General features: G+C 40.9%; 2 protein-coding genes across 2 annotated transcripts; both read right to left on the reverse strand.

Annotated features, from left to right (window-relative positions):
• pcna (proliferating cell nuclear antigen) lies at nt 1-2764 on the reverse strand. The gene is made up of 6 exons (XM_068310751.1): nt 2332-2764; nt 1369-1466; nt 1187-1254; nt 914-1108; nt 603-726; nt 1-503 (listed from the first exon to the last, which is right to left on the reverse strand). The coding sequence occupies exons 1-6, from the start codon at nt 2550-2552 to the stop codon at nt 427-429; spliced, it is 783 nt and encodes a 260-aa protein (XP_068166852.1). The 5' UTR covers nt 2553-2764; the 3' UTR covers nt 1-426.
• Nucleotides 2765-3297: 533 nt separating this feature from the next.
• Nucleotides 3298-12168, reverse strand: zgc:152830 (uncharacterized protein LOC767682 homolog). Its single transcript, XM_068310592.1, has 16 exons — nt 12074-12168; nt 11186-11227; nt 11018-11108; nt 9856-10004; nt 9648-9756; nt 7646-7773; nt 7459-7558; nt 7212-7287; nt 7006-7091; nt 5513-5617; nt 5349-5424; nt 5125-5243; nt 4961-5044; nt 4790-4847; nt 3953-4134; nt 3298-3847 (listed from the first exon to the last, which is right to left on the reverse strand). Exons 1-16 carry the CDS (start codon nt 12082-12084, stop codon nt 3710-3712), a joined length of 1554 nt encoding a protein of 517 aa, XP_068166693.1. The 5' UTR covers nt 12085-12168; the 3' UTR covers nt 3298-3709.
• Between the last annotated feature and the right edge of the window lie 500 nt (nt 12169-12668).

Below are 12668 nucleotides of genomic sequence, written 5' to 3' on the forward strand. Positions count from 1 at the left end.
TCAGAACCAACTTGAAATCATTTATTTTGGACTGAGTCAATGAATACAAAAACGACTGGAGTTGGAAAACAGGAAGTATTTACAAATATGTTATCTACAAGCAGGAATCAAATACTTGATATCTGCTTTCCCAAACTGGACAGGAAAAGAGAAACCGGTGTGAGAGTTGAACAACTGTTGAAATCCACACTGGGGCTGTTTGGTTCACAGCCAGCTGATCCGACACCCTCAGAGGCAAAGCCATGACGCTTTATGGCAACACACAGATGACATCACTCATGACCGACTTAGTAACAGTTGACGTGACACCTCCCACAGTAAGACAAGAAACTCCGTGATCATACACCACAATGAGTTTACATCAGCCCTTCACTCAGGACAAGTCACAGCCATCTGTTTCTTTTCTTCTCCCTTTGAGTTGGAAATCTATGAAGCATCTTCATCAATCTTTGGTGCCAGATAATATTTGACATGTCCCATGTCAGCAATTTTGTACTCAACCACTGCAAAGACAAGAAACATCAAATCAGTGTCTGAACCATGTCTGTAGACTTATAGACATTTGAAACAAAGACCGAAACCAGAATAGAATCTCCACCCACCGAGGGGGATATCAGCCGACATGCTGAGGGTGACTGTTTTGGACAGTGGGGTGGCCTTTGTGAAGAAGTTCAGGTAGTTGAGGGCAAAGATCAGCTGGACGGGTTCATTCATCTCAATAGTAACCTGAAGACAGACAAATAGACATCAATCATTGACATGTGAAATCAACAAGCCAGACTGGGGATTTGCACTGATCTACAAATACCAAAACAGCAGTTTACTCAATTGAATAATGGGCTCAAATGATAAATTTCTTAAATAAAATGATGTCAAAATATTTTGTGATTTGGTTTTTAACATTTTTACTCACCGCCTCGTCCTCTTTGTCTACGTTGCTGGTTTGGGACAGCTTCACATTTCCTGTGCCCAGCTCTCCTGAGGCAGAGAATTTGACTCCATCCTTGGCACAGGAGATCATAACTGCGTCACCGATCTGGGAAAGGTCACGGCAGATACGGGCAAACTCCCCAGAGGGCATTTTCACCACGCAGCTGTATTCCTGCTCCTGGAGGCACAGATGAACAATTAGGTACTGTTCCCACAAGGGTATTGTGGACCCGAAAGGCAGTACAGATTTACTTACTGGAATCCCCAGCTGCTCCACATCAAGGTCCATCAACTTCATCTCATAGTCTGACACCTTTTCCTGATCTTTAAGAGTTAAGAAAGGGGATAGTAAGTAATTTAGATCAGAAAACATGGCTAGAAAGTACTTTTTAAGCTTCTTTTTTTTAATGCTTTAACACCAACTGATTAAAAACTCACTGATGGTCTCAAAAACGAGGGCAAGTGTGTCTGCATTGTCTTCTGCTCGGAGGGTGATGATATCTTCATTTCCTGCACACTTTAGGATTTTTGACATACTATATGGGAATTAAAGGGAGAAAAAAAATCAAGTCAACAGTGGTAAAAAAAAACAACTAAGACCTGACGTCACAGAAAAAAACAGGAATTATGTATGTCATCTTTAAGAACTAAACTTCAACCTTTCTTGTATGCTCAAATGTGTATAAAATGTAAATCTTCAATGTGACGCTCCAAAGCTCACTTCTGTTCAGGCGGGTTTTGTCTTTAATCTTATTATCTCAATCCTTCATTGCATGATTCAGTGCTAATGTTGACATATTCCAGCGTTTAAAAGCGAACAGATAATAGATAAAACCATCCATCGCACCAGTGTGTGTAGAGAGGCAATAAAACGGAAATGGAATTTGCCGGGTGAAATGGGAATTCCCGCCAACCATCACCGCGGAGAGTTTGGCGCTCAAATGACGTCACTACGTAATCATAACGAAGCTGTTCATCCAAATACGCACACTGTAAACATATCGTTCATTAAAAAATATACTCTAGAGAATAAAACAAATGCAGATGGTAATGATTTGAACACTTGCTGCAGAGTTGTCAGAGCAGACTGAGCAGCAGGCGCGTCACAGACATGCCCGGACACACCGCCAAGATGGCCACCCTGGGTTTAACATACAAACACTGTGACACACACTGATATTAACTCAACAGACGAATTCGGTAGAGGGATAGTGTCAGAGGTCAGCGATGGGCATAAAACAAATCAAACAGCGAATTTTTCTAACGTATTTTCATTCCGTTCGAACTTGATCTGTCAAGCTAGCTGCGTGAGTCAGAAGATCCTTCATTCTGACATCATTCAGCCGGTATAGAACCAATAACCTCCGGTCTGCGGAGCTCTGGAGCTCCGGTGTGCTTTACCTGCTGAGGTTGACCCCCATGGCCAGGTTCCTGTCGCAGCGGTAGGAGTCGAAGCCGTCGTTCCTCAGTGTGAGCTGCACCAGGGAGACGTGAGAGGAGTCCATGCTCTGCAGGGAGATCCCGGTGGAGCTGACGTCCCAGCAGGCCTCCGTGATCAGGTCCTTCAGAGCCTCCAGCACCTTCTTCAGGATGGAGCCCTGCACCAGACGAGCCTCAAACATGGTTGCTGTGAACGTTAACGTCTACGTAGTTTAAAAAGAGAGGTTGTCTGTCGCCGTTAGCGTCACTCCGTCAAAATATGGAGTTTGTAGTTTCAAGTTAACACCGACTAAAAGTGAGCGTCTCCTCTCAGAGCTCAGGCTTTGTCTGGATACAGAACACAACACCGACGCGCCGCCACTCTTCCTGAACACTGGAGGTTTGAGCTGAAAGCCCGCGTGAACTCCAGTCTTTAATGACTCGCGTCGTGACGTCATTTCCGTATCCTTGTCCGTACGGTTCGACCGCTAAAACGAGCGGCCACTGATGTCGGCCATGTTGGAGAGGACAAGTCTGTAACGAGGGGACGTCACAAATGTAACGCAACAGAAAGGAAAGGAATAAAAAGGCAATGGTAGTTACTGATTAAAACAGAAAGCTTAATAAGAAGGTGGAATTTGATTATTGTAATGTCATATTTTAATTTTTTTAAAAGTAATTGTTTTAAATTGCTGCAAGTTGATTAAACTACTCACAGAGCAATGGATTTGTAATTTTCTGACATTAAAATATGGTTGTGAGCAAGCAGATTTTTGAAAAAATATAGCAGCATAATGCTCATTAATGTATGAACCAATCTAGTTTATTTCCATTATTTCCTAATGTGTGAAACAAGGTTCAAAAATGCAAAAACAATGTCAGAATGCAATGTACATTCTTTATACTGTGCTGAGAAATGTGTGAAATGCACAAAAACATGGACCTTCGGAATTTGAAATTTGTTTTATTAAATTTTGTGTTATTAATCAACTTTAGACTTAGAACACAAGCCTCTATAAAATACACAGCAAAGACAGTATCAGTTACCTTCATAAGTCTGACCATGAAAACCTACTCAACTCATGACACAACAATGGACCCTGGTTGCTGACGACTTATGAACTCTATCATTTAACCCTTGAGTTTATGGATTCATTTCACTTAACAAGGGCAACTTGACACGTATACTTTGTTCCACAAACGGAACAAATGTCACATGATCTTAGATAAAAGACTGCAGAAAACTTCTCTGAGGCGTTAAAGGAAATCAGACATAAAATTTGTTTTAGACCTTAATGTTTACAGTGTCTCGTTGTAATTAAAAGCAGAGATCATCCTCTTTTGTACTGTAGGTGCCTAATTACAGTTCATTGGACAAGATGTAGTTGGTTGCCATGGCGAGGACAGGGGCTCCTGTTGGGACACCAGGGAATGGACCACTGGATCCGGCAATATCAATGTGGGAGTATGGCAGAGGCTTATTAGAATCCACACCGTGCTGCATGGGAAATAAGCAATAATACAAATCAAGCATGGCACGTGATCCAAATGATAATCTACACACTTACAGGATGCCAAATCTATTCTGACAACTTGTGAGCACCTCGTCCAGCCCTGAGGCCATGATGAGGAAAGCTGCGGGGGTCTGGTGTCCTCGAGGTGTAGCCGAGGACGGCAGGTTGTTGCACTGCAGGATGTCCTCATACTCAGACTTGCCCTTGTGAAACTCATAGTCTTCTCGTCTGATTGTGGACACTTCAAAGACATCCCCCAACACTTCTCCAGCTGCAATTTAAGAAGATGACAACCATATGTCTGAGTGAACCATTGACCAGGAAGTTTCTACATCTCCATTAGATCGTAAATGAAGAAATACCGTATGCTATCATCTTCTGCTGGTGATGCGGTTTGCATTCATTCTAAACCGTTTGGTCACACAAGTTGAACCAATCTACCCGTACAAGAAAAGATTTGGTAGCTAATTCCATCTGGAGAACCATCAGGACCTGATTTTGGGTTGATTGGCCACCATTAAAACGGTAGAGACTAGTGGTGTCCAACAGGAAATCAGTAAACAGTAAGTCATCTGCCTGATGACTTTATGCCAAGTTTTACAGTAATCACTGCTGAGGGACAATCATCACTGACTAAAATATATGTCAGTTATGTTCTTTTAATGATAATAATTCCAAATCAAAATGACTGGAAGTTCATTAGGAACCAAACATTGTTTCTGATCTTTATAAACATAATCTATCCATGTACAAAGAAACAGCGGTGAATCTTCAAATCCCTTGATGTAGGGGGGACTGACATAAGGAATAAGGAGAGGAATCCTAAAAACAGAGGCTTCTGACTGTATGTACCAATAATAACCAATAGATGTCAAATATTCTGAAAAAAACTTCCAGAATATTTTATTCATGGTCCAATCCTTCACCTTTCTGCCACTGAGCAGCGTTGTTGTTACCGTGGGCTGGCCCGTTATCCATGATGATCTATGAACAGAAATTCAAAACTGAACTCAGTCCAAACACAGCAGTGTATTTTTTAAACTTTATTTTAACATTTGCAAGTATGTGGCAGCATAGTCCATCTCTCAGGTACTCACAGAGTAGTGTGGCCCCATGGCTCTAATAGCGTGACCCGTGAGAGTGGCAATGGTAAAGAGTTCAGGGGAAACTTCGTTCACTGCCTACACACAGACGACATGATCAGAAAGAGGGACAAACACAGAAAAAAGTAGGTTGTATTTATTAGATAATGTTACAGCACCTTCTCCTTCATTTCACAGAGCAGGTCCACCATCACCATACGTCCCTCAGCATCCGTGTTTCCTACTCTGACCCTGCGCCTCGCACGAGAAACCACAAGTTCATCGGCTACATAGCAATCTGAGGAAATAATTCACACGTGTGGGGGAGGGGCTTCAGCAAAGACAGAAAAGTAAATGAAATGGAACATGGCTAATGTAAAAATAAAATGGAGACAACACCGACCTGCACCCACACTATTCCTCACCATGGCCATGGCACCGATAACCTTCAGATGCTTTGGCTTCAGCTTGGCTAAAATCTAGTGAGCAATGGGGGCATCAGATCAAGAGCGGCAGATGTCAGACAACACACAACAAAAACGTAGGTAATCCTACGGTAACATTCACCTGGAAGAAGCCAGCAACCGCAGCTGCGCCGCACTTATCCCTGTGCATCCCGGCCATTACACCACCAGCCTTGATGTCTGCTCCACCAGTGTCGTAGGTGATGCCCTGCAATGACAATCAGTCAGTCCAAGGATACTAAAAGGAAACTACAGTGTGCCCTCGCGCATTCGTGCATCAACACTCGCGACTTCACCTCATCGCGGATATTTGGTAGGCAGTCACGTGACACCGTATGCGCATTCTTATTGGCTGATGGCATCCGGAAGTGCGCTATGTTCGGCGAGTCCAGGAGGTGAGATACAAAAGTGCTTTAAAAAGTCGATAAGAGTGTGGGAAATGGTAATACAGATAGAAGGTGGTTTAATATCAGTATGGGGAGGGTCATAAACGTTTAAATTACCGTAAATAATAAGATAAATAGTTAGTCGCTATATCGCGGAATTCGTTAATGGTGTGTGGTTCCTGGAACACGTTAACCGCGAGGACCGAGGGCGCACTGTATAACTGAAATTGAATTTCTATGGAAAAGTCGTTTTATATACAAACAGTACTAATAAAATCAGTCCTTAAGTTTATAATTGTAAAATTTGTTTTAAAGAGTGTAGAAAAAAAAAAGAAACAAATATCCATGTATAATGAAAAAGTCCTGACGATTACAATAAAAACAAGTACTAATGCAGTCAGAGACCACAACAACCTGCGAAATCCCTAAATTCAAAATTTTACCCTGACCTACTTGCATAGGTCAAAGATCAAAGCTAGTGGTCTGACCTACTTTCATATATCAAAGCAGTAGCTTTGATCTATGGTCTTACACTGGCCTTCTCCCTCGTCTAGCCCTATCTTATCCAGTTCATGAGTGTACAAAAGTTAAAATTTGCCCTTGACCTGGTTTTCTCAAGGTCAAGTTCATCTCATTTTCATCCCCTTTGCTGATCGAGTAATGTGCTTTTTGTTTCATCTTTCTATCTGCAACGGTTGCGAAGATATTTGGTGGACAAACGGACAAACACACGAACACTGACAATTACAATACATCACCGCTTGAAAGTGGGACGTAATAATTAAGCTATAAATGAAAAAGCACCTGAGATGACTCTGTTGAGTCACTGCGTGTGACTCAAGAAGAAAACTTTCCATTAAAATCAAGAACTATTATGATAATAGTATCATCTATTTACCGTTCTCAGGTTCATCTCCAATTATTGCTTAATTAGAATTTTCCAAATCCCAGGGCTTATTCTACATGCACGTCTGGTCAAACGGTTAAGAAAAAAAATTCACTGTCACACAAGACGAGTTTGAAAACTTCACATTCAATAATCTGGACTAAAATGAGGAGCTGTGTGACAAACTGTAAAAAGTTTGGCAAATATTTAACACGTTTGACTGTGGCGTCCCTCAAATGTACTCATTTTAAAAAGAGACACGATAGTGTTTGTTCATGACTAAACAATCATCTTTGTGTCAATTTTTCCTCGTCTTCAACTCACCTTTCCCACCAACATCAGAGTCTTTTGGACCGGTCCCTCTCCACAGTACTGTAGCTTGATGACTCTGGCCTGATGACGAGGCACACCTGCGTGATGAAGAAACTATGAACAAGAATGCAAACATCTTAAATACTTAACAGTACTACCAGAGCTGTTAAAGGCCATGTTAATGAGTGATGCAATTTAAAAAAAAAAAATTCTCATACTGCTGGCACAGCGGTTGACCAAAGCCAGGCAGGGGTACTCCTGCTCCAGGACCGCCAGGTCGCTCAGCACTTGAACCTACAGATTAATAAAAATATTTATTTTTTAAAATTGCACAAAAAAAACCATCCTTGACTTTTTTTTAAAAACAAATTTATCTCAAGCGTAAAAGATATGACTAATGGCTTTTTTCCCCCACCAGTTGGGATCAAGAGTATCTGTTTGCATTTCATTAAAACGTCTTGCTACCTGCACCGGGCTGCCTTCAAAGAGCTGCTGGACATAATCAGCTACTTGAGGAGCAGCCATCCTCTCAGGGTCTGAGCCACCAATGTCACGGCATGCCAGTCTGGGGAGGGAGAACAGGACGACTGAAGCATTTCCTGTTACAATTCAATATACTGCCATACTGTGACGGCAATTCCATTTGACCCACCTTCCACTCTCCAGGGCATCTGCCAGCTCCACCAGTCTCTGTCCCTCTGCTTCCTCTTTAGCCCACAGTCCCAGCACACACACCTTGTAGTTGGACAGTTTTTTGTTGCCCTCTCTTACTTCAAGGGGCTTTGAGAGAGGAAAAAAGATAAGGTTTTTTTATTTTACAAAAGAAATTAACCAGGTTCTTTCATGCAGACACAGGAGACAGAAAAGTATTCTTAGGGCTGTTTCTTTGAAATGTTTTGCCAAGAATTGTGGAGCAATAGGGAAAGATTTCTATTTAATTTTAAAGTCCAAAAAACCCAAAACTACACCACTGTAGTGAATCAGTTGAATTCACACAATTCAAAGAATGTTGCAGCTGTTCTCCGACAATTCGAGACTTCACTTCAAAAACACTGGAAGACCAGCAGGAGTCAGGATTTTTAAAAAAAAAGGTTTAAAATCTGTGCAGAAGGGGCCGAGGTGTCCTTTTGACCCCAACATGGGACAACAGCAACTATCTTTAATACCACATTTCCAGGAGTATAGCCAAGTGCATAATTATATTTTTATAGTTATACTTCATATTATTCATGAACTCAACCTTCTATTTATGGATGAGGTCATTTATTTATTGTTAGACTATATGAATGTTATACATGTTATATAATGTGATCACTGGCTGCATCTGACTATTGCTTTAGTGATATACTGAACACAGTGACTTTATAATTAACTTAAAAGCTCTGATAGTAGAAGTCTGACACATCAGGAGAGACATTTTACTCCAGAACTACTGCACACATGTACAGTGGTACCTCTACTTACGAATGTCTCTACATTTTCTATTTACGAAATGCCTCAACAGGAAAATATTGCCTGTAGTTACAAAAGAAATTTCGAGTTACGAAAGGTAAAAATACAGTATGGGCTGCTACTCACAGCTCCCAAAGGTTCCTGAACGCAACATTCTTATAGCTACTCTGCCATTGGCTATTAACTAGCATCCTGGCATCCCATTGGCTAAGAGGGACCCCCTCTTAGCCAATGAGAGGTCCCTCATTGGCTAAGGACGCTGCATAGGTGTCTATGCAGCGTCCTCGTCATTCGGCCCTCGACCAATGACGTGTTCTGATAGTTTTATGAAAATATATTAACTTTTAGAGTATTGACTATGGACAAAAGGAAGTTTAAGGAGTTTAAGGCATCACGTGGGTGGTTGGAGAAGTTCAAAAGGAGGACTGGAATTCACTCTGTTGTTTGGCATGGTGAGATAGGAGCGCATGAACCAAAGAGGGCAAAAAACAATGACGACAGCAGTTAAAAGGTAAATGACCGTCATTTTTATTCTTTGTTTTTTACACAACTCTCATTTATTGTGTAATAATCTAATCGTAACATGTATTTGTTACATGTTTTGATGCATTTTTATGCTTTATGAAACATTTATGTCTGAATTTTGGGGGGCTTGGAACGGATTAGGGCATTTGCATGGAAAACGCGTCTCTACTTAAGAAATTTTCTACTTACGTAATTTCTTCCAGAACCAATTAATTTCGTAAGTAGAGGTACCACTGTATCTTAAACACTGCTTGGGAAAAAACGTCTTATGAAAACACCCAACCACAGTCAAACTGGATCTCCCTGCAGCGTATTTTTTTCTAACCGTACCTTGTGTAAACATTCTGTGGCTCCTTTTTAATATTTAACACTGCCTTTTACACTTTGTGTTGCTTTTTGCAGTGATAAATGTTAGCAGTACTTTAATCTCTATTCTTAAGGCCAAAGGTCAGCAATAAATTCTACTGCTTTGTCTCTGCCAGTGATAACACTACTGACATGAAATCTATGCTGCAATGATGTTTAGCAGGCAGACTTCCTCAATGCAGGGATGGTATAGGTGTCAGTCTGAGACATCTTGATCATCAACACCATGGTATTATAAGCATACAAAAAGATAATGTTTATACTGCATATAGTCACTTTGTGGGTCTTATGTGGGTTAGGGGGTGTTTCACCTTGTAGAGAGACTGAAGAGCCCCGAGTGCAGCCACCAATGCGCTGTTCTTGTAGTCCTTGTGAGGAGGGCAGACCAGCAAAGGGCGCTTTATGCCTGCTTTCAAAGCCCTAGAATGACAAATGAGATGCGTGAGGCTGCCAAGGTGAATGGAGTTGACACAATAAGATGAGACACTGGTGGGGAAAAATCAGCGAGCACCATCTGACCGTTTTATGCCCTTGACGGCGGCATCACTAAAGCGCCTGATGTCATCGTAGTCGCGGTTCACCGGACCAGTGGAAGCAAACACCAGGCGGTTTCCAGGAAGCCCAGGGACCTTCAGAATGACCACCTCCTCTCCCAGACCACTGTCCACCTGAAGTGGGGACAGGTATGGAAAGGAAGAGCACACAGGCAAAACAGGAAAGGAAATCAGCAGGGAACTTGTAAGAGTTTGGATATACCGCCAAACAGCTGGTAGGACACACTCCAGGAACATGTCAATGCATTTTGAATGTTTTTCATATAAATCCGGTTTCAGGAGAATGGTGAGGTCTAATGCAGAAGTAAACATGGCAGTCACAGACTTGAAGCGAGATGTCAACAAATGAACAGGGGGCAGCGGTCTGAGAGTTGTAGCCATGAAACTGTACAACCCCATTCTGAAAGTGAGGCAGTGACAAAAAGAACGAATGGAAGTGAACTCTAAAAAAACAACAACATACATACATACATGTATATACCTTTATAGTCTGTTATTACCATTTTTTTTAGCTCCTTATTCTAAATTTTTCTTATTCTGACATCTTCTATGGGGTTTTTTTGGAACAGTGCAACTGTAATGAAAAGTAATATCCTCCTCGCGGATCAATAGAGTATCTCATTCTGATTCACCTCATCTGTAATTATTCTTTTGGAAAATTAAACCTTAACATAAATCATGTCATACAACCCGTGTGTCATTCATGTAGTGCATAGTTAAATGGAAGATGTTTTATCCCTCAGTTGAGTTTAGATCAGATAACACATCTTCAACTTTGCTTACTAAACACATCACCCTTATCAGACAATAAACATTAACGACACAGACAATGCAAACCGCTGCCAGTTTAACCATAATGTCACTACCCAAAGCAACAGTGACATGATCATTTGACCACCTACCCCTCGTATCAGAGTCACATTACTATCATTACTATCATTACTATCATTGGTTTGAAGGTAAAGAATGTCTGATTGAAGGTTTGTTTGGGATATAGATCAGTAACCCCTCACAAAATATCAGATTTGAACCAGCTGAATCAGCAGTTTCATCTAGGGTGACAGTGTGACAAAGACAAAAGGAAGTCATGGATTTTATCTTTGTGAGCTTGGAGAACAAGGACTCACAGAGCTGTAGTCCTGTAGCGGTGCCTTCAGACACTCCAGCTCTGAGGGCAGCGTGTCATGGCTCTGGGTCACCAGAACGATGCCATCAAAACTGAGGAAACATACAAAACAATCTCACAGTATGTTTACATGTCTGGAAGGAAGCAAGACTTTTCTCCAAAAACTCACTTCTGGTTCTTGAGGTCACTGGTCCATTCAGTGGGCTGCACACTAGACAGGCAAGAGAAAATGGAAAGCGTTACTTCCTCCTTCTTATTGACTGTCAGCATTTTCTCTCAGTGACGCTGAGGGATCACAGAGTGCTGCAAGTAGATCACTGAGTTGGGTTCTGAGGCGGGTTCTGGGTCAGGTTCTGAGTTGGTTCTTAGTCAGTTCTGAGTCGGGTTCAGCTAGGTCACTGATAACGGTGGTTCAGAGTTTGAGATCTGACTCCATTTCTTCTGTAAAGACTCATCTTTCTCACCGTGGTTGTATCAAAACTTCACATACAGCATTGGATGACGTAAATGTACAGATAGAAAACGTATATGCATTTGTTACTGAAGGTAAATAATATAAAATACTTCCATTTCTATTGAACTGAGTATCAATGTCAGCAAAGCATGAAATTATATAACAGAAGTCCCAAAATTACAACATTTGTGTTAAAATGTTGGAAGTACTGTAAATCAAAATTGTGCAAAAACCCCCATTAAGGTAAAGTACAGATAACTGAACACCACCAGTGGAGCAGTTCACAAGCTTCTGGACTTTGTTGCTTCCCAGTTATCACAAATCATTGCATAAACTCAGAATTTTCAAATGAGTGATCGAATGTGAATCCTAAACGGCCTTGATCCTAAAAGTGGAACCCCAAAATATCAGAGGTCCTTTTTTTAATTTTTTTTTTTTGCTTTACCTTGAGAATTACCACGCAGATTAAACATTAAATTACGGAAACCTAAACTGTGGTGAAGACTATTTGTTAATCTGTACGGATGATAATTCGGTTTACCAAACTGCACGCGAACAAACCGCTAAATTTAATTATTAAAAGCACAATTAAAGTAAACACACCTCGTACACATTTTTCGCCTCCTCCTTCTGGAGCCTCAGGATGACAGAGGCAGAAGCATCAGCTGACGACTGGTTTTTCCTTTCAAGTATTTCCGGCTGATCACATGACCTAATAAGACGCCTTCCGGTTTGAGCCGAAGCTCGGAATCAAGAACACAATTTTAAAATGCTCTTTCCTCAAATTCAATAACTTTTTTGTCTAATAATGCCAGTTAAAATACAATTTTTTGTAACAGATTTAGAAATTTAAGTATTGTATCAAGATGTGGTTGCACATTAAAATATTTACATTTAAGATGACACGTGACCTGTGTTGTTCAAGTGAACCGTGCTGCCTGTTAAAGCTTGAAATTACAATTTTCACAAAGTTACCTATTACTAATTAATAAATATAATTCATAAATATTAACTACCTATTAATTTGACTTCATGTGAAGTAAATTGTGGTATATGGCGACCTACAATTAAAATAATGATATATATTTATATTTAAATCTAAAGTGTGAAGTTCCCGTTGTACAGTCATCAGAGGGCGTCTATTAGATGTAGTCGGGAATTGTAGTTTTCACAAAGCATTCACGTAACTCGACAATCA

Source organism: Antennarius striatus, chromosome 3 (assembly GCF_040054535.1).
Source record: "Antennarius striatus isolate MH-2024 chromosome 3, ASM4005453v1, whole genome shotgun sequence".
Taxonomy (NCBI): domain Eukaryota; kingdom Metazoa; phylum Chordata; class Actinopteri; order Lophiiformes; family Antennariidae; genus Antennarius; species Antennarius striatus.